This window comes from Ictalurus punctatus, chromosome 23 (genome assembly GCF_001660625.3).
Source record: "Ictalurus punctatus breed USDA103 chromosome 23, Coco_2.0, whole genome shotgun sequence".
In the NCBI taxonomy this organism is placed as follows: domain Eukaryota; kingdom Metazoa; phylum Chordata; class Actinopteri; order Siluriformes; family Ictaluridae; genus Ictalurus; species Ictalurus punctatus.
Genome location: NC_030438.2, coordinates 16,539,094 through 16,562,124, shown reverse-complemented (window position 1 = coordinate 16,562,124; position 23,031 = coordinate 16,539,094). Strand labels below are relative to the sequence as shown.

Genomic DNA, 23,031 nt, shown 5'->3' with positions numbered 1-23,031 from the left:
TGCTTGTTGATGTATCTTTGTGTTTGAGAATGTTGAAGAAAGTTGTGTGTTGGATTATGTTTGTGTTTGATGGCCATTGTATTTTTCTTACTGACGGTTGATGTTTTCTGAGTCTGTTGGTCTTCCTTCAGGGTTTTGGAATGAATGAGGGTATTTAGTAGAGAATGTTGATATTTTAAAGGTGAATGTTGGTGGTTAATCGGGATAATGGTGTGAAGGAATTTTTCTTTGGAATATGTTACAATTTGATGAATGTTGCCATCATGGTGAATGTTGAGGTTTGGTCGGAGAGGTGGTGTTTGATGAGGTAAGTTGGTGTTTGATGCACAGTTTTGTTAGTTGTTGGAGAATGGTATTCTTTGACCATGTTGGAGAAAGTTGCACTGCTATGGTGAGTATTAATGTTTGATGAAGTATGCTGGTAGACAATGTTAGTTTGTGTTCAATGACTAATATTGGAATATTATGTGAATTTTTCTAGAAGTGTTGTTCTTTTCTTAATGTTTTATAGTGAAGGATGCTACAGAATTAAATATAAAGTACAGATTAAGTAGATTAAGTAAAGAATGTTTTAAATTATTTTATTTTTTTTTAAGGGGAATGTTGTTAATTGATGCTGAATGGTGGTAGTTTATATGAAGACCACTTTCCTCAAGAATTTGGGTGTCATGTGTGAGTCTATGATGGTCAGTGGTTATGGTTATGGTTGTGTTTAATGAACTTTTGCTTTGCTAGCTGTTCCACTGCACGATTCTTATGCAAGTGTTTTGTCATACAGTAAAAGCTGCACACCTTTAATTGCTTAACATGTTCTTGTATGAACCTATTAAAGAGTTCTTGACTAGCTTTAGTTACACTTATGTTCATGGATTCTAACTTCAGAGTGGATTCTAACTCCATGGATTTTAACCATCGTTGCTTTGTTTTTCTTGTAGATGATGAAATTTGCCTGGGACAACTACAGACGTTACGCATGGGGTCAAAATGAGCTCAGGCCACTCACCAAAAACGGCCACATCGGCAACATGTTCGGTGAGTAACACTTAGCAGAATGCTTTATTTTTTCAACCATTTTCTCAAAATTGAGTTATTTGCCATTTTCCACCACTAAGTAGCTCTACCAGCTGCTGAGGGTGAGGTCTGGCATGTGTTTCCTCCTAAACATGTGAAGCAGCCCGTCACATCTTCTCAAACTGCTTTTCCTACTTGTACTTTCCTATAAACTTGCATTCTATGGCAAACGCCTTACCATTTTTTGGGGTGAATTTTGGTTATTCACAGACTAAATTAGATAGCTTTTTCCAAGTCATTCACACAAGAGCTGCGAGTCACAAACGGAGAGCTTCGAAGGCGGCTACTTCACTTTTCTACGGATTAGCGTCACTCTTTCAAGAAAAATGGTTTGTTCCATCTGACAGTTTTCCTCACCGCTATTTACTGAACTCACTTACCCGAATGACACAGAGTGACATTTAACCGATACTGGAACATACTAATATGTTCCTTCTCCATTTGTGACAGTCCTGCTTATTTGGGATTACTTGATAGCTGAGCATCCAATTTATACCCTGTAGAGATTTCACTATGGAGGCTTGCCATGCCGTGATCTGGGTCATTGTGAAATCACTAGTAGCAGTGGGTCAAGGAAACTATACTTTGATTGGATTGTGAAGAGGCATTTCTATTCATTCGAGGCGTTTCATTAGCTCTACTGAGTGATGGGCATGGGAACTGTAACAAACAAGTCTGAAGCAGGAAAAGTAGGAGCACAAGGAAACAAGGGGGGCAAGGAAACTAGAATTTGCAAGGAATGCATACCAATTAAGTGTTACATACAGCATATAGGAGCTAAGGAAAACAGGATGTATGGAAAACCAGGAAGTAAAAAACAGAAGGCAAGCAGAAAAAAAAGAGGCATTTGTCTAAAATTGCTAAACACTTAACATTTCTCTAAGATTTAGATTACAGATTTTATACTTATCATATAGCATCATGTATATGTTCTGTTTCAAAGGGAACTCAACGTTGCGTGAGCTTCACACTGTGGGAAGCACCCTTGGGCATGACTGATATCCGAAGGCTGTGTATAATCACAACTATTTATAGGCCTGCCGTGGTCAAAAGATCATTGGATGTCCATTTAAAGTAATTCATGTATTGTAATTGATTGATGACGCAGAGCTCATAAAGACGTTATTCTTTTATTTTTGTTATATCATAATAACTATGGTGAAACCAAAGTAGCCATAATAACCAATTACCAGTGTGAAAAAATATGCTTCAAACCATAGTTTAACCAATGGTTACTATGGTTTAACCATAATTCCATGAAAAAAAGGGTAACATCATGTATAAGAGCTCTGTATTGATTGTAATTCATCCTTATGAGTGTGGAAATTAGTGTATACAGTCTGAGACGTTCAAGCAGCATGCTGTACAATTATAATAGCTACAACTGTACCGCAGGTCACATACATGCTTTATCACAATCATAACATAATTAGCCTTATTCTCAGAAAGCTATGCTAACCTTTAGAGTTAATATTCAATTGTTGACCGTAATAGAACTTAATAGAAATAAAATTAGAAAAGCAATTGATTTTTTTTTGTTTTGGGTTTTTTTTTCCCCCTAGTATAAATGACCCTACCCAAAATGATTTTTCATGCGTGTAGTGGTTGCATTTAAGACATTTGAGACATTTCCTTATGGGACCCAAATTGAATTGTATGGTCAACTGAATCCTTTAATATTTTTTCAAAACTCAAAAAAAGAAAAAAAATGCAACGTATGACACAATTACCCATGGGAAACGATCCATATCTCCGTCCAAAGCTTTGCTCGGGATGCGTTGGCTCCCGCTTTTAGTTCCTGGACCGGTGAATCCGCTGACTAAATGAATTTATGGTTGTGCTCTAGCTGCCTATGTCTATATACCTCCCTTTTGGTCTCAGAGTACAGAAAAACATCTGGCCAGAGGAGCTAAAGTGTGTGTGTGTGTGTGTGTTTGTTGGCAGAATCATGAAGGGCTCTGGAGGAAGCCAGGTATGAAATTGGACACCGAGTTCTTTAATTTAATCCCGTGAGTAAACATAGATGTTGGGAGATCAGAGGCGGCTAAGCCTGCTCGTTAAAAGCATGTCATTACGGTCAAAGTCAGTAGAAGAGTCAGAAAGAGAGGGACACACACACAAATGTAGCATCCATCCCTCTTGCTTTTCCTCACTGTAGCATTTTTGGCATGAGTATGTTAAGACGCAATACTCCCAAAGCATTTACATCAGCTGGCATCATATTTCAGTGCATTAATCAAATGAAAGAATTTTTTTTTTTTATAATAATATAAAAAATAAAAAAAACCAGATGACGTATTAAAGGAAAAACTGTAATAAGATACGTTAGTGGAGCCTAACACGTAATCGTAAAAAAGCATGTAAAACATAAAACGTGTTTTAGGCCACGACGAGCTGTGAGAACAGTCGTGAATTGAGATCGGTGGTTTTAGAATAAATAATACATGTATACAATTTAATCCCAATGCGACCAACGACAGCCAACGACAACGTTGTTTATTACAATTTCCGTGTGAGCTACGACGCTTATCTATAAGCCACCAAACTCACAGGACGGCTACAGATACGGTAATGGCAATGACGTTGACTAATGTTCCTGTTTACGTTTCACCATCACCACCACCGTAATTTGTAGCTTTCCCATGAGTTTTGTGTAAACCTATGCTAGTTTCCTCTTTAGATGATCATCGTACAGTAGGTGGGCAACTTAAATGCCTCTTAGCAATGCGGGGACCGCCACCACTGGGGCACGCACGAATTTAGACACAAATCTTGTTCGCAAAATCACCAGCAGGTGGCGCAAAGGGATGCACCGCTCGTAAAGATTTAGTTTTTATTCAACCACAATTAGAACTGGACGTCAGTACGACGTGTATCAGCGTGAAGGCGCATTTGTTTGGATTTGTGTTCTGGGATTTTACCAGCTCGGAGAGCGGAAGAGCAAAACATTCAAAACGCTTAGAATGTTATAAATGATGTTAAAATTCTGATTTAAAAAAATAGAGCTGAATAATCAGGTTTTAAATTCATGTGGCGTTTATGTAAACAATTGATATTTCCTGTATTAAAGAATCCCGTTAACTGCTTCCGTCACACAGGAGGAAAAAATCGATTTTTTAAAAAAATTTCTAGCGTTTTGATGAAAATTTCAGAGTGTGATTGTTGCTATGACGCTTGACTAAAAGCAATTGGAGGACAGCATAGGATGATGCGAAATTGACCGGACAGCTACAAATACGATAGTGGCAATGATGAAAACATAAACAAAACATGCTGATGGATTGATAAATATCCTTATTACTTACTTAGCTCAGCCCATTTTCTGCATGAGCGCGTATTACACTCATTGATGACGTAAACAGAACGTAGTACTTTTCTTTCGTTACGGGTCTATCGTCAGAGGATCTTCATCGTATAATCTGACATGGAGAGAACATATAGGAATAATGCAGTAATCATCTTTAAAGACTGCTGAAGACGAAATGAAAAAAGAAATGGATAATGTATGTTTATGGTGAAGGCGGTAGCAATATAAACCCATCTGTATTTCACATGTACATGAACTGCAAAGCAAGAATCCACCTGCTTTTAGATCCCACGTTTCCATTTTACACTGGACTGATGATTGACTCCACTAGCTGTGTGATTAAATCCATCACAGAGTGAGCAAATGAAAGCGCGGAGTTTGATGTGTGAAGGATCTGAAGTTCTGTTAGCGTCGGCACAGAGGAATGAGAGAGGAGCGTTTCTCCTCTGCTGACTGCGAGCGCCTTTCTGTCATGAGCCGATTGATTGCGAGAGAGTAAAGCAAATGCTTCTTTTGTCGTCAAGGAGAGTGAAAAGCCATGAGATGCCATTCTGAACGTGTGTGTTGAAGGGGTGGGGATTTGGGGGCGGGGGCGCAATCTGGACGTCTGGAATGTAATCCAGTAACAGGAGTGTGTGTGTGTGTGTGTGTGTGTGTGTGTGTGTGTATGCGGATGTGTTTGTGAATACAATTAGAAGCAAAGTCAACATTGGTCATGATTTATGATTAACCTGGCTGATTTGAATTTTTGTGCGTCTCACGGGACATTCACCTAAATATGTTCTTCATGGAGCGGAGATAAAATGGTCCTGGTGTAATGGGTTGGAAGGTAGCGGTGTCATCGTCTGCAGTTTTACCATAACGCTTACAATTTACAAAATGTTGCTTGTCATTGGACTCTTGTGTGCATCTGTAACTGCTGTCGCTTGTGGGCGTGACTGATGAGCAACCGTAGTAGCCAAAATGTATAGCCTATACAATTTACCCCATCCATCCATTTTGCCTACTCATATTTGTGAGTGGGGAACTGAAGAAATGTGTCCACAAGCCAAACATTTGGATACAGTCGATCACATCTATTCAAATGCTATTGTCATGCTTTTTTTTTTTTTTTTGGTCGACTTTATCAAGGTGAACTTTGATTTGTGAATTCAGAAGCCTTGGTCTTATCAGCCAATAGAAAACAAGTAGGCGGGACTGTGGTCTCTGTCATGGGCTTATTATTAAGTAGCATGCACACTGAGCTATTTCCTCATGCTGTTCTTAAAAAAAAGGAAATAAGCCACTTTGTTCACTGACATACTTTTTTTCTGTCTCCCTGCTAGGATTTTCTTGTTAGCATTGCTGCCACCTCTGAGTAAACAGTTAGCATTAGTTGGCTAGATAGGGTCATTTCGAGAGGACTTCGGCAGAGCCGGTATACATTAGAGCATTCGAATATGTGATGTAGTGGTATATACTGTAGGCTTGGTTGTAGTAGGTATAAGTACTCCTACAACTGTCATACAACAGATCCTGACACACTCTCCCTTCTTTCTCTCCCTCCATCCTCGCTACAACCACACAGATGCTACCTCGACTCAGGCATCAGTGTGTCAGCCAAGCCTGTGGTCCATTACAGCTCACTGTAACTAGAGCAGACTGCGAGTGTCGAACACACACACACACACACACACACACACACACACACACACACACATTGACAGCTGTAGAGATATACAGAGAATCCGGAACATATCCAGCTCTAAGCTACGAGCCGGTAGACTGAGAGACATAGATAACATTGTGTTTTATCTCCACTTAATAATAAAACCACTTTAACACATAAAGGAAAGAAAAAGAAAATCACTCCATCCTCATTGTAGGACCGACGCCTGTCCGTGCTACTCGGTGAGCGCTGGTTTCATGATAGGTTTCAGGTTATAATAACACTGACCCTGGTGTTCACTGTGCTTTCTGTAGAATCCTGAATGTATTATATCGACTCGGTTATTTCAGAGAAATCCTTCAGTAAGGACGGTGTCTGATGAAAGAAGAAATAGCTCTTTGATAGAGGATAAAAAAAAAAATGAAATCTAAGAACTATCTCCGCTAAATCCACCAAATCCAAACCTACACACTATTACCACGTGAAAAAAAATCAGCGACCCTGGGTTTACACATAGTGCTGTAATAAAACGATCATACATATATATATATATATATATATATATATATATATATATATATATATATATATATATATATACTATTTATATAGCACACACATCCATACATTAAAAATGAATTATGAATTTAAAATTGATAAAGAAAGAAACAAAATTCAAACAAACAAACAAACAAAACTGGGCAAATAATAATAATAATAATAATAATAATAATTAAATCTATAATAGCAGTGGCAGAAAGAAAACAAATTACATTATACAAAATTTAAAAAAATATATATAATCAAAACAGTGTGTATGAATAAATTACAATTACAATCCTTAAAACAACGTAAAAGTATCAATGAGAAAATATATAAAATCCTATAAAACTAAGGTTACAGTAAATTCCCAATAAAACTAAAGCAAATAATTAAAACCTATTTGGATGACAATTTAAAAAAAAAATGCTTTTAGTGATAAATTACATTATTTTCAATTATGTAAATATATATATTTCAATTTTGTTTTATTTTTCGTCCACTTTGTTAATTCTGCATTCATTATCAGCGTGTTATCTGCCGGGTCACGACCTTGAAAGAAAATGGAAAGAAAATGACAGAGCACCGAGAACGCTATCTGTTACAGAGGGTCCTCGTGGCTGTACTTAGCAAGAACACTTGCTTGAAAATGATATCGCTGATAAGAAATATCCTCTAGTGTGATCCTCATTTTTAGTGGTGTAGTGGATGACTATCGTATTAACAGATTAATATTTCGGTTAATTTTGGGGATGTTTCCTTTTAAAACGTATGCATGAATTATACAAAGCTTATTCAGGATTGAGCTGATTCATAATTGCGTAATGACTCCTAACAGCACCACTTGTTGGCTTTTAGTTCGTTTTTTCATGGGACATTTTTAGCTGTTCTGGTCAATTGAAATAATGAATCTTGCTTTTTAAAGGCAAGAAAAATCAATGTCGAATAACAACACCCATGTAGCGAGCGGCGGCTCTGTGGGCGGAATCGTGCCTTGTTTATGAAACCGGTCAGAGGAGAATGTACTGCTCTGAGCTGACAGGAACTCCAAGAAGCATTCGTTACATCCGTGTTGAGCATGGAAGTGACAGCAGAAGATCACATCGTGTTCCAGTCCTGACTCCTGAAGTTTGAAAAACTTCTTCGAGTGTCCAGGTCCGGCTCCATACAAAATGGAAATTCGTCTTTTGTTTACCTGCGTTTGTATTCGTGTGATTTCAGCGCCAAATCTTCACACCGCTGTCGCGGATACGAGTCAGAACTCAAGCCAGGATATGTTAATGTAATTCACAAAGTGTACTGCGTGCTCGAATAAATAAATAAATAAATGAAGTGAATAATAGAGGTTTGCTGAATAAGATGCGGCTTGCTTATTCAGCTGGCCAGCCTTCTTTCACCTTGGAAATTGGAAAGGTAAAATTACAGGTTATAGCTGATTCTGGAGAGACTGTAATTTCTGTAGTCGTGCTTTAGCTCTGAAAAAAGTTGTTCTTCATCTTTTTATCTTTTTTTTTCTTTCTCTCCCCTTGCTTATTCGCATTTATATGTAATTTTTCATTTGCTGGATGGTTTTCTTATTCAAAGAGTCTTCAAGGTGAAGCAAAATAAGCTTTTAGTGCAGAGCTCAGCGGTTTTAAGAGCCGAGCCGTGCCGTGTCGGGGATTTGAACTCGCACCCTTACAGACTTGCAGAATCTGTTAATTAGACGCTCATGTGAAGACGCCGCGTTCGTCGTTATTGTCTTTCAGATAATGATGTGCTTGAGATGAAAATAATGATCCTAGCTCAGCTACAGTCATTATGAACACATCATACCTGGGAATAATTAGCAAAATAGCTTGGATTATAGATACTTCAGAAATGCAAGCATTATAGAAAATATAATGGTGGCAAAAGTTATCAATTTTTGTTTTGTTGTCGTTTTTTTTGTTTTGTTTTCCTAACCTAACGAGATTTTTTCACGTGAAAAGCAATGGAAATACATTCGGTTCTCTTCGTGTTAAAAATAGCTCTCGGTTATCTTCTTATCTAGCAACCCTGAATGTCCTTCACTCTCAGAAATAAAGGCACTTGTCCTTCTTCTATTTTTAGTATATACTGTATAAATCTGGTGCACCTTTAGTGCGCGTTTAGAGTAAAGCTTTTAAGCTAGATCTAGATTAGACATCCAATCCAATGATCTTAAATAATGTTTAAACTTTTTCAGGTAAAAAATAGATCAATATTAAAGGAATGAAAGGTAGGTTTTTTGGGGGGGTTTTTTTGAGAGTGTAGCTAACAAGCTAAACAACGTATGTTACACCAGAAAACTATGCTGAGTCCCTATACGCCTACTCTCCGTCCTAAATAGTATGTGAGATTAGGAAGAAGTGTGTGCTAAATCGTAGTATGTTGAACCGAGTATCCCAAATGTACCCGGATGATCTACTATTTCTTTTTCAGCTAATATTACCCCAGAACTCCTTGCGTGACAGAAGAGTCCTTATAGTATAGAACTATAGTATTCTATAGTATAAATGATATAAGGAATAACGAATGAAGGAAACGGTGGCGGTGTAACTGCGTAACTAGGCAACGGTGTTCTCTTCCGTTACATGACGTGTCAGTGTGTCCCAGTACTTGCATACTCTTTTGCTACACACTCAAAAGTATGTTCTTTATCGTCACAAAAAGAGTACATACTTTTAGCGCATAGTATAAGTAGGCGTATTGGGACGCAGCATTACGGTCATAACAAGACTGTAAACATGTTACGCCTGAAATCTTCATCGTGTTTCTTTTATACTGAGATTCACTGCTTGGGTTCACTGGAAATGAAAAATCTGGAATGATTTGCCAAAAAAAAAAACCCATGAGATTTTAATGGGAGGCTTCTACGTTTTAGCTTCCAGACTTTCGTTCCATTCTGGCTTCTGTTTGTGAACGAAATGTAAAAATAGGACCTGTTTTCCAGCTCATAAATGTCAGGAAAAAATAAAATAAAAAAACAAACCCAGGTGATATGAGTCGACATTGTTCATAGGTATAGTAACTTTGACAATGGTGGGTCGTGTTTTCCAGCACGGTAACAAAATTAGACAATCTCAGACACCCTTGCTTTTGCTCACAGAGACTCCAAATCCCTTTAGGTAGCTTAGAACGTAGAGCTCTAGCTAAAGAACCCACGAGGAACTTTTTTTTGTTTTGTTTTTTCTTTCTCCTGGACTCTGAGGATATGCTTTTTGTGTCACTGGAGTGCTGAGAATACATCCAGTAAAATGCAAGCTGACCTTCAGAGCTCTGCATCCTGCTGCCACATATAGCTCGGTCCATATACTGGGAATAAGTGAGTATGTCTGCGAGGCGCATATTGCTCCATACTGTATAAATCACCAAGGCTGAGAGCAATATTGTAATTTCAAAACCTCTCAACCAACCTGAAAGCATCTCCCACACACCTGCAGGTTTAAAGAGTACCCTTTCATGTCCGTAAATACAAAAGCAAAGTACAAAGGTTTAAGGGGGCATATATATTTTTTTTTCAGCAGTGCCTTTTTTCTACTAATGGACAATCTCCATTTGGAAGCATTAAACACATGTATTAGGTCCGTCCACACATACACACACTGTCAGTTGAATTCAGGCTCTATTGTGAAAGTGATAGAGAGGCAGATGAGTGTATTAGAGCCAACACACACACACACACACGCACACACACACACACACACACACACACACACAGATACACACCTCATGCAGCCCACATCAGGTTTTAGTAGATAACAATACAGCACAGTGCAACTTCCATGGCTCTGTCACAATAAGAGGAGAAAGGGAGTTGGAGTATAGCAGAGTTGAGTAAGTGAGCGAGTGAGGGTGTTAATATTTAGGTATTAATGGAGGAGGGAGCATGGGAATTACAGCAAAGGAAAGGAAAAAGGGAGTGACAGTTAAAGAGTCAGTAAGTGTGTGAGGAAGTGAGGGAAAGAGTAAAAGAGTTTGTGAGAGAAGGAGGGAGGAAGTGAGTGTGCAGGAGGAAATGACAGAGGGGGTTCTCAGTGACCTAACGAGGAAGATAGCGAGATAACTGTGGACTGAGTAAGATAACAGGAAGTGTGTGAATTTATGAGGGAGGGAGTGTTTGATAATCAGGGCGCAAGTGAGTAATACAGAAGTAAAGGAGATCATGAGAAAGTGAGATAATGAGAACGTGAGATAATGAGGAAGTAAAGGAGATTGTGAGAAAGTGAGATAATGAGAAAGTAAAGGAAATAATGATAAAGTGAGATAATGAGGAAGTAAAGGAAATAATGATAAAGTGAGATAATGAGGAAGTAAAGGAGATATTGAGAAAGTAAGTGAGATAAGGAGGAATTAAAGGGGATCAGGAGAAAGTGAAATAATGAGGAAGTAAACGAAATAATGAGAAAGTGAGATAATGAAGTAAAGGAAATAATGAGAAAGTGAGATAATGAGGAAGTAAAGGAAATAATGAGAACTTGAGATAATGAGGAAGTAAAGGAGACATTGAGAAAGTAAGTGAGATAATGAGGAATTAAAGGGGACCACGAGAAAGTGAAATAATGAGGAAGTAAAGGAAATAATGAGAAAGTGAGATAATGATGAAGTAAAGGAAATAATGATAAAGTGAGACAATGAGGAAGTAAAGGAGATATTGAGAAAGTAAGTGAGATAATGAGGAATTAAAGGGGATCAGGAGAAAGTGAAATAATGAGGAAGTAAACGAAATAATGAGAAAGTGAGATAATGAAGTAAAGGAAATAATGAGAAAGTGAGATAATGAGGAAGTAAAGGAGATATTGAGAAAGTAAGTAAGATAATGAGGAATTAAAGGGGATCAGGAGAAAGTGAAATAATGAGGAAGTAAACGAAATAATGAGAAAGTGAGATAATGAAGTAAAGGAAATAATGAGAAAGTGAGATAATGAGGAAGTAAAGGAAATAATGAGAACTTGAGATAATGAGGAAGTAAAGGAGATATTGAGAAAGTAAGTAAGATAATGAGGAATTAAAGGAGATCATGAGAAAGTGAGATAATGAGGAAGTAAAGGAAATAATGAGGAAGTAAAGGAGATATTGAGAATGTGAGTGAGATAATAAGGAAGTAAAGGAAATAATGAGAAAGTGAGTGAGATAATAAGGAAGTGAGTGAGATAGTAATCACCAGATGAGCGAGATGAGGCATGTATTGCCATAATGAAGTAGTGAGCGAGATCATGAAGGAGCGATGATAGCAGAGTGAGTGCGAGGATGAGGTAGTGAGCAAGATAATGAAAGAGAATAGCAGAGTGAATGAGATGATAAAGAAGTGAGCCAGGTAAATGAGTGGAAAAGATGATGGAATGAGCAAGATAATGAAAGAGTGAGTAAAAAGTTATTTTAATGAATGGCATATGTTTTTTTTTCTTTTTTCTTTTTTCAAAATCAAGCAGAGGAAAAAGTGACGGAATCATCTCACTCAATGTTGACGAAGTAAAAAAGCCGGGTGAGCATCCTCGGAGTGTGGCGATTCCGTGATTTTTACCAGGGGTAGTAGTGATTAGAGAGTGATTTGATAAGCGTGTGTAAAATAATGAAGGAGTGAAAAAATAATGTGGCAGAGAGTGAGATATTGAAGGAGTGAGTGAGAAGATGATGGAACAAGTGAGATAATGAGTGAACAAGATGATAAAGTGAAAGAATGGGGGAATTACTAAGGGAGTGAGCGAGGAGAGAGCGGGATAATAAGGTAGTGATAGGGACAACGAGAGAGTTACTACGGAAGAGAGTGAATTAATAAAGGAGGGAGGGAGATAATGAAAGAGCAAATGTGTTAGTGAGTGAGTGAGTGCGTGAAACACTAAATCCTCGTCCTCATTCTGTCATTTTCTGCAGTCTTTATCTTATCACCCATTGCCCTTTTGGTGTGTCTTCTCTCTCAGGAACCTTCCGTCTTCCTCTCGTCCTCTTTCCCTTATCGCCCAGGAGACTCAATTAGAGAGCAGGAGGTGACTGCATTCGGAGTGAGAGTTCTCCCCGAATGCTCCAATAAAAGCGGCTGCCATGACCTTTAGCCCTGTTTTCACTCACTCTGTATCTACACACATGGAGGGAGAAAAAAGCAGTGAGGGAGTGAGTGAATAAGATATTCATTAAGGCAATTAAGCCTGTTAATGTTGGAAAAAGTGCATATTTTGTCCATTTCGGCTCTTTGACTTGAAGAGGCTGTGGCATTACATATTCGGTTTTGTTGTAAATGATATTATACACCTCTGCATGGCAGTTGAGTTTGATTGGAAGTGAAATATCAAAACAGAAATATATTCAGTATGCTAGTGGGTGAACTCCAAGCGTCCAAGTGGGGGGTCGGAGCACAGGCGACAGGCAGACAGCGACAAACAAGTACGATTATGGTAACAGGCAATACTGCGTGGAGAGCGGAGGTGGGATGCAAGCCCCCAATACTTAATAAAAGGATCAAATTTTTTATTGATTATCAGAGTAAAATTACGTCAACTTCACCTGAGCCTACTTAAAGTAGATAAGTTCTTGGTCAGCTTGTCTGTTAAACATTGGGCATGGTTTATTTCCCTTTGTACCAGGTGAACCTTTAAAAAATTTCAGTGGTTCTCAAGTTGGGACCCGATTTACATAAATATATAAAATCTGCTTTGGCTTGCTATTTGGCTTAGATGTAATGTCATCAGTACAGCACCACACCTCTTGGGCGCCATAAAGCGGGCGTCTTATTAAAAAAGTTTAGGAACTGCTGTTGTGTATATATTTAGTCCACCGTGACCTCTGCTCGAGGTTGTTACCTCATCCGTCATTTCGCCGGAGACAGGCATCATCCTCCTCTCCTATATTCGTCTCCTTTACTGCTCTACTGGGAGGATTTCAGAGAATGAACAGTTACAGCGAATGCAACCTTTAATAACAGCAGAGACTGGAAGATGGGTGGGAAAAAAAGAGAAAATGTTGCTTAGTCTGCAATTTAACCCAGTCAGAGATCACTCTACATCATTTTGATCTTCCCCATCATGCCTACAAAGGATTATGGGTCGTGATCGCCAGTAAGGACATTCTGCAATAAGAAAAGGCCTGCTGGGATAAGATTAGTTTTATATGGCGAGCTAGGGTAATTCCATCCTTTATAGGTGCTGCTCTGTGGTTTTATTTCCTTCTGGATCAGCAATGTCAGAGTTTCACTCACTCACTCACTCACTCACACAACCTCTGAGAAACTTCAAGCCCAAAGTGCAGTCTGTTATTCGATGAATTGTTGGATGCTTTGCAAGAGTTTCTAAAATATTTAATCAGTATGGGTTGCAGCACATCTTCTTCGTGTTGTCTTGACTAGGAGCCTCTTAGAAAGAAAGAAAATACGGTCGACTTGAGTTCAGGTTCTGTGAACTCGTGCCCACTGTAGCCTCAGAGTCCTGTTTTTGGCAGACCGGAGTGGAAACTGCTGTTGTAGCCCATCTGCTTCAAGGTTTGACGTGTTGTGCATTCAGAGATGTTTTTCTACTCTCCACAGTTGTAAAGAGTAGAAATTTGAGTTAACGTAGACTTCCTGTCTGCTCAACCATGCTGCATGTTCTCCCTGTGCTTCGGGCGTTTCCCCCGGGTACGCCGGTTTCCTCTCCCAGTCCAAAGACATGCCTAGTACAACCCCAGAAAAGTTGGGACGCTGTGTAAAATGGAAATAAAACCAGAATGCAATGATTTTCAAATCTCATAAACCCATATGTTATTCACAATAGAACATAGAAAACATATCATGTTCCATGTTTAAACTGAGGAAACGTACAATTTTAAAGGGAAGATTGTGTCATTCTGAATTTGATAGCCGCAACACGTCTCAAAAAAGTTGGGACGTGGGCAACAAAAGGCTGGAAGAAGAAACAGCTGGAGGTTAATTGGGAACAGGTCAGTAACATGACTGGGTATAAAAAGGGTATCTTCTAGAGGCGGAGTCTTTCAGAAGTAAAGATGGGCAGAGGTTCACCAATCTGCGAAAAACTGCATCTACAATTTGTGGAACAATTTCAGAATAATGTTCCTCAATGTAAAATTGCAAAGACTACGAATATCTCATCATCTACTGTACATAATATCGTCAAAAGATTCTGGAGAAATCTCTGTGCGCAAGGGTAAAAAAATCAATATTGCGTGCTCTTGGTGAAATGGTAAATGGTCAGCACTTATATAGCGCTTTTTTAAGATTAGCGGTTCCAAAGTGCTTTACACTGTGTCTCATTCATTTACATTTACATTTATTTACATTTATTCATTTAGCGGACGCTTTTATCCAAAGCGACTTACAAATGAGAAAATACAAGCAAAAGCGATATATCAAGCAGAGAACAATACAAGTAGTGCTACCGTACAAGATCCATTAATTGAGTTCCAGAAGAAGCAAAGTGCGCAGAGTAGAGGTGTAAGTGCAATATTTTATTTATTTTTTATTTATTTATTTTTATGGGTTGGTTAGGTGTTCATGGAAAAGGTGGGTCTTTAGCTGTTTTTTGAAGAGGGTGAGTGATTCTGCGGTCCGGATTGAGGTTGGAAGTTCATTCCACCACTGAGGAACAGTTAGTTTGAAGGTTCTTGAAAGGGACCTTGAGCCACACTGAGTAGGAACTACTAAGCGTCGGTCGTTAACCGATCACAGATTGCGTGAGGGAAGAGTTGAGGTAGGAGGGTGCTGTTCCAGACGAGGTCTTGTAGGTGAGCATCAAGGCCTTGAATTTGATGCGGGTGGCTACAGGAAGCCAGTGGAGGGAGATGAAGAGGGGTGTGACATGGGTTCTCTTGGGTTGGTTGAAGACGAGGCGTGCTGCAGCATTCTGAATCATCTGAAGGGGTTTGATGGAGCTGGCTGGAGCTCATTCACTCATTCAGTCACACACCAGTGGTAACAGAGCACTTCCCGATGGCAAGGCACTAACTTGCCATCGGGACCGTCTTGTGGAGTGATGTGGAGTGATGTGGGCCGGGAATCGAACCACCAACCCTACGATTAGTGGACAACCCGCTCTACCACCTGAGCCACAGTGTCCCACCACATACCACCAACCTAAACATTGTTGCAGACCAAGTACACATCTTCATGGGAACAGTATTCCCTAATTGCACTGGTCTCTTTCAGCAGGACAATGCACCCTGCTACAATGCAAATATTGTTCAGGAACGGTTTGAGGAACATGACAAAGAGTTCAAGGTGTTGACTCGGCCTCCAAATTCCCCAGACCTCAATCCGATCGAGCGTCTGGACAAACAAGTCCGATCCATGGAGGCCCCATGTCTCAACTTACAGGACTTAAAAGATCTGCTAACGTCTCAGTGCCACATACCACAGCACACCTTCAGAGGTCTTGTGGAGGCCATTCTTCAACGGGTCAGAAGTGTTTTAGAGGCATGAGTGGGACATACACAATATTAGGCAGATGGATTGAATCTTATGGCTGATCGGTGTACAGTATACTCAGCTGAGAATCCTACGGAAAAACCAGTGATGTGTTTTATAATCTGACGGAGAACTCAATTGTCACGATTCTCTGTAATGTTTGCCGGTGGGTGGTGAGGGAACTGTGCTGATGTAAGTTTATTCGGTGACGTTTCTGTGTGAGCTCATTCAGCTTGAGAGCGATTTCTGCTCTACCACAGGCTTTCTTGAGATCCATAATGTTTCTTGTTTACTGTCCAAATGGCAAATGGGGGCAGCGGAGCTTGGTTTCTCACTGCTGGGTGCTCGGAGGCCTCGGGCTTTATTGCGACTCTTTGCGGGCGACGGCATCTGTTATTGTAGGTGAAATGCACAGGCAGCGAGCGCTGAATTTAAAGTGCGCACTTAGGCAGTGAGGGAGCATAGCGCCTGTCAGCATCACTTTCTGTAAGGCTTCGATGACGCACTACATTTGTTGCTCTCGCAGAGCAGCCTCGAGCACAGGCACCTCGTTACCTACTCACAGCTCACAAATACACAGAAGTGTTTTTTCGTGGCTTTTTTTTTTTTTGCAGCTGACCTTAAAGATTAAAACCAGCAGATTGAAATAAATCTGTAAACGTAAGAACGTCAGTCAGACGGAACAGTAAAATGTGGGTCGTAAAAGTGACAAGGGCCAGAGGATTATAAGGGATTTGGTTGCTTTTTATGGTAACAGTTAACATGCAAATAGGCAGATGTGTGTCTGATTTGTGTGCGAATGGAGAAATGAAAAGTTTTAGGGTGTCCTATATTCTGAAATGACTGAAATGAGTCCTGTAATTATGGGGATGCAGGATGCAAAACCCTCAAAAATCTTACCTAAGTACATTTTGAGATAAATGAAGGCTAAAGTACAGTATCTGAAATCAAAACACCGATCATTTCATAGTTTGGCAGTGAATCGTTTCATTTTTCACTCTGGACATCATACGCTGTATTATTAGTAATTGCTGGTGATTTACATTTATTCATTTAGCGGACGCTTTTATCCAAAGTGACTTACAAATGCGGAAATCCAAGCAAAGCGATATATATCAAGCGGAGAACAATACAAGATCTTTTAATTGAGTTCTAGAAAAGCAAAGTGTGCAGAGTAGAGGTGTAAGACCCAGAGTAGGTGGTTTTTTGTTTGTTTGTTTTTTTTTGTTTTTTTTAGGATAATGTAGGGTTGGCATTTTAGGGGTTACTTAGGTGTCCATGGAAGAGTTGGGTCTTTAGCTGTTTTTTGAAGATAGTGGGAGATTCTGCGGTCCGGATTGAGGTTGGAAGTTCATTCCACCACTGAGGGACAGTTAGTGCGAAGGTTTACAGCAACAGGAAGCAAAGTGACTGTTGATGATACACAAGGTGGGATTAACAAAGTGTACAAAGTTGAGCAGCAAAAGAGAAGTGCAGCAATGAAGCAACTATCAGTGAAAATGAGGGATTACGGTAAGTTTCTTCCCGCTGAATACTGTGAAACTTCCATTTTACTAGCTCCAGATATTTGCCTAGACTTCTGAACTAGTTTGTGAGTTGCTGTACTGCAATGAGCTTAAAGTAGTCGCTTTACCCAAATCAAATGATGTTGGTCTTTTTAACTTAAAATCAACACTAGGGCTCACAAAGATCACGCTCATTCCAACTCATTCTAGTAAACACAGCACACAAACAATGTATACACCAAGAATACATCTGTGGCCAGATTCACAAAACATTCTTAGGAATCAAATTCTTATTAACTGCCATTTTCTTCTTAACTTAACAAAAAAGTTACGGATATTTTGTATTCCCAGAAATTCTTCTTAAGAATGTTCTTCTTTTTTCTTCTTTTTCTTTTTAAGATTGTTTATAAGACAAAACTTCTTATAAGACGAAAAAATCAAATTCCTGAAATGAGTGTTCTTAAAAATCATCCTAAGTAACTTCTTAAAGTTAGGATAACCGCCAACTTGTCGTAGATTACCAAAAGGTACGAATTTTAATGAATTAATCGGGTTATTTCAAATATTAAACGTTACAAAATTGTCAAACTTGTAACATATCATAAATAATGTATAACTACTGCAAGATTTTAGTTCTTGCCTACTGACGTTTTTGTTTCTTTTCTGCTCCTCTACGTCAAATTAGCCGAATTGTTTTCACTTTCCAGCAAGTAAATTCTCCTACGATGGTTAATGTCGTTAAATGAACACATCTCACACCCTTTACATTTGGATAAATGATTGCTACTTAAAAAAAAAATTCAAATAAAAGATTAATAAATTCATACATTTAAAATTTGGAAGTAGTCAGTTTCCTGTAGCTATTACACGACTGTCACTTAACTCGTAAGAAAAAAAATTCAGATGTTCTTCAGAAAATATTTGAGAGCTTGAGCATTGCACTTGACCTAGAATTTATCTTAAGAACTTTCTTAACTTCTTCCGTAAGAAGATTTTCTTCGTGAATCCGGCCCCTGATTATTGGTCAAAAGTTTTTCAACACGACCTTACTGTACTTGACTAACTGAACTTTGTCAGATGAATACGAAAAACTTGCAAGCAACAAAGTTCGTTAAAGAAGGGTAACGGTCTAGCTAATTACGCTAACTTAGCTGTTGAATCTTCAGGTAATGTAGACACAAACAAAATGGGGCATGCTTTGTCATTGATTATTATTATTTTCTAAAACACCATGTCTTGAAGTGTTTAGTTCCACTTATACCCCAGCAATTTGCCAGCAATTACAACATTTTATTATTTACAGAACAACACATCGCACATTTTATGTTGTTTAACAACCATGTTACAAGCCAGTTCCTGTTATGACTTATGTTAGAACAGTCGTCTCCTCAGTAGCCTCTTTTTTTCCCTCTCTTTTGAATTAATAACACAAAAAACACACCTTGTTGTCCTGAACTCTTCTCTGTCCTGACTGAGTTTTACACTGTTACGAAGCACTGACATTGGAGACTCCTTCCATTAATGTTATATAAACATCACCTTACAGAAAACTTATACCTTCTTAACAATGACATGTTTTTCATTGTTAATGAACGTGTTTTTAGATCTATTTTTGTCTTAGTCGCTGCTTGTGTAGAAGCTGTTACTATGGAAACTACTGTATTAGAACTTGTCTTATGTATCGTGATCTTTTTACAGCATTTGTGGAGTAAGCGTTGCTAGCTATGGTTACATTTCAGAGGTCAGTAATCGCTCCAACAAACCCTTAATCCCTTCAGCTTTTAGTTCAATCACTTTCTCTACTATTTATATCTCTTCATAATCCTGTGTCATTGTAGACGCATCACTGCTTGACGCACAAGACTCTCTGTTTTAAGGTCAGATCGTGGAGATGAGCGTCGAAGCAATCAGTTGTCGCCATTGACTATGCGGTAATCCCCTGACGACAGCATTCGCATTTCCATGTGGAACATCCCCGCCTTTGACTTCAGGCCGAAGCCAATTGCATCTAAGCCAATCAGGATGCACGGGCAGTCGAGCCGGAGCATGCATAAACACCAGGAAACACCAGGGTCAGCTTCTGGTGGCTGATTGTTTACAAACATCAGTCAGTCTCGTAGCGTGGAAAGAAAGTGCATAGGACATGTGTGAGAGGTGCGAAATGAACTTGCCGGAAAGGTCGTAACCGGTTTCACACACTCACTCGAGCCTGGCTCACACTTTTCAGGGAAAGGCGTCGATGCTAGCGGCTTTTGGAGTGAAGAAAGAGAAAGCGAGAGGCGAGGTAATGAAAAAATCATTGCCGTTAACTCCGTTCTCCCAAACTCTAAATCCACTCTTGCCTGTTTTATTAGGCCGATATAATTTGGTGTGAAATTAAAGGTGACTCTTCATGGTGCTCTTACATCAAAGGCTAATTAAGTGGAGGGGCCTGCTAATCATGGCTGCGATAAGGATGCCCTTTGTGTGGATTTCCATTTTAATATGCTTCCATGGAAATGGTAGACTTCCGTCATGTCTCCGGGCCGATATAATCGGCTAATATCAATTACCTGGCTGGACCGGGTATTTGGGAGGCCCTTGGGGCTTTTTTAGAAATTCTGTTATTCAAGTCTGTGCATTAGTAACCATGGAAACGTGCAATTTTCCAGATGTAGACCTTTGAAAGGGCTTTTGTTTGTGGAGCAGGTCAATGTGTATAGAGCAGTTAATAAGAGAGTGCTGCATGGCCTTTATGACCCCCAGGGTTAAAATAGTCTAGGTTGCGAGACCATTTCTGTAATTAGGTTGGATGTGTTTGATTTAATTGGCTCGAAACGTACGGTTGTTATGGGAAGGGTGTGAACAAGTATCTTTCACACGTTATTCCTTTACCTTATCTCCAATACCTCAACATAATGGATTGTTAATAATTGGCTATGTGATGTATCGCTGCGTATACATATTCATATAATGGTGGTGTTGAATTCTCATGAACAATTACAGCATTTCGCAGAGACACTTATGCAGAGCGACTTACATTTATCTCATTTATACACCTGAGCAGTTGAGGGTTAAGGGCCTTGCTCAAGGGTCGAGGAGCTTGGCAGTGCTGGGGTTTGAACTCATGACTTCCAATCAGTAATCCAACACCTTAGCCACTGTGTTCATCTGATTGGCAGAAGGTGTTGATTAATTTTCTATAACTGTAGCTCCTCGAGTAGTGGTGGCAGTAATACAAATCGCATCAAATTTATATCAGTGCACTCATTCTTACATTATTGTTTCGAGAGTCACGCAGGGACTTGTAGAAATGCATAATTGTTGAAATTTGTTGTTCTGTAAGTAGACGTTTATTTAACATTTTGAATGGAGTCTGCAGCGTCAGCATTTCGCAACAGTCAGAGGCAAAGCTGTACGTTTTTCCGTCACAGGAAAGTCTTCAGGACGAAGGTTTCTGGGTAACACGACAAGCTGGATATCTTTGTCAAAAAAAGAGATGCTGGTGAGGGAACGACTGTTTATGGCCGTTACAATGTAAGTGATCAATAAAGTTAGGAAATAACTTAATAATATTGATGACATTCGACAACATGCAATTTTTTTAAAGGTGCAATACTTGATTTATTCTTTTTTTTTAAAAAAAAACAACAACCTTTTTATAGATTTTTTTTAAAATTCCTTACTTGCACAAATAACCTGTGAGATATGTATAGCATGATAAAAAATAATGGTTTAATCCATGGCCTCAGTGAAAGTGTGAGCATAAGGGGCTGAGAAAGCCATTTGAACAACTGACTTTTGGTCCAGACTGCTTGTTTGTGTTTGGACGGGCCGTTCATCAGTCATTTTATAGACACTCTACAGGCCACCATAGATCCTGGGGGAAGAAGCCTGTGTCGGTATTGTAAAACAACTTTTTTTCAATCAAAGGAACAACAATATGGAAACCTCCGCCAAAAAAAGGTAATTGTGACTTTATATATCAGAAGTACGTCTTTATTTCATACAATTGAGACTTTATGTATCGCAATTCTGCCTTTTTTTAACTTCTTATAATTCTACCTTTTTTTAACTTCTTATAATTCTGCCTTTTTTTAAGGTAACTTCTTATAATTCTGCCTTTTTTGAGTTAACTTTTTACAACTCTGCCTTTTTTTAAGTTAACTTCTTACAATTCTGCCTTTTTTTAAGTTAACTTCTTACAATTCTGCCTTTTTTCTCGCAATTGTGAGTTCATTTCGCACAATTCGGACATTTTTTTAAGTCTAACGACGAGCACACGCTAACATCTGGATTTCCTTGTCCTGACTAGCTGATGAGTGCTGTTCTTACTGTACAGTATATAGCCCATTTATAGAGAATGACCGATGCTTTGTCAGTTCATTCTTTGTAACTTACTAAATGTCAAGTAGATGTCTAAATTGCGAGGCAAAATTGTCAGAATTGTGCGAAATGACGTCAAAACTCGCAGTTGTGAGGGGAAAAAAAAGGCCCGAATGGTGAGATGTAACTCCTGAGATGTTAAGGGATTTAAAAAAAGAGATTTAAACTCGTAATTGTGGGGAATAAAGTCGCAATTCTGAGATATAAAGACGCAATTGGCTTTTAAAAAAAAAAAAAAAAAAATCTCTGTGGCAGAAACAGACTTCTATAGAAGAGTGGTATTTCAGATACAAAAGACGTACCCTTGAACGTAATTAAAGTGGATGGAGACGTTCCAGACTTTCTTTTCGTACGTGTCAGTCTGTTCTTTCTCCCTCCTGTGGATAATCTTTTGCGATTCGATAACACGGCCAGGAATGCCTAATAATATTGGTACATAATCAATGCTGTCATGACCGAAGCAGCTGTGGTGTTGGAAGAGGGCATCTTGGTAATAAGTTTGTTTCAGGGCGGCTCGGCCAACCGAGGCTTGTCGAGTCTGACTGATTACAGGCTTTCAGTTCAGACACAGTTTTATCACCAGCAGCCCAGGTGTGTGAGAGAGTATATGTGTGTGTGTGTGTGTGTGTGACTGCGCCACACAAGTAGTCTCTTTTCCTCTATTAACACACCAAAAGCCATATGATCATTAAGAAAAAAATCCGTAAGTGTTGATTGTCATGTGTGTGTGTGTTTATGGCTGTCACTGGGCTTGACATTAACGTGGATTAGAGTCGGAACAGTATGAGGGTGCTTAAAGATGGAGAGGAAGGGAGCAATTAAAAGCAATATGCACTAGAGTAAAACGCACTGCATCAAAACACTAATTACGCTGAGTGGTTGCCAGAGACAGCTTTGTACCCCCATTTAAGCATGCGTGTGCAATAGAAAGAGAGAGACAGAGAGAGAGTATGTGTGTGTGTGGTTGTGTTTTAGTGGCGCAAATGCAAATTTTGCAAATTTTGACTTAATGAAGATGTCGCTACTGTGGTAGTGGATGCAGCGCGACATCTTCATTACAACAGGCCGAATTTTTAGATCTCTCTCTCTCTCTCTCTCTCTCTCTCTCTCTCATTCCCGCTCTAGTTCTCGCTCTCGGCCTGTCTTGCACCTGGCACATAAGCCATTAACATTAGCGGCGCTTTCATAAGCTCACTGCTTTCCTGAC

At 39.1% G+C, this 23,031-nt stretch overlaps 1 protein-coding gene across 2 annotated transcripts in view; it reads left to right on the top strand.

Moving 5' to 3' along the window:
* Positions 1-23,031, top strand: part of LOC108256527 (mannosyl-oligosaccharide 1,2-alpha-mannosidase IA) — a 225,761-nt gene that overhangs the window by 108,379 nt on the left and 94,351 nt on the right. For both annotated transcript variants that reach the window (XM_017453482.3, XM_053674949.1), the window contains exon 2: positions 936-1,032. In XM_017453482.3, coding sequence (XP_017308971.1) covers positions 936-1,032 — 97 coding nt within the window. The remainder of the gene's footprint in view (positions 1-935; positions 1,033-23,031) is intronic.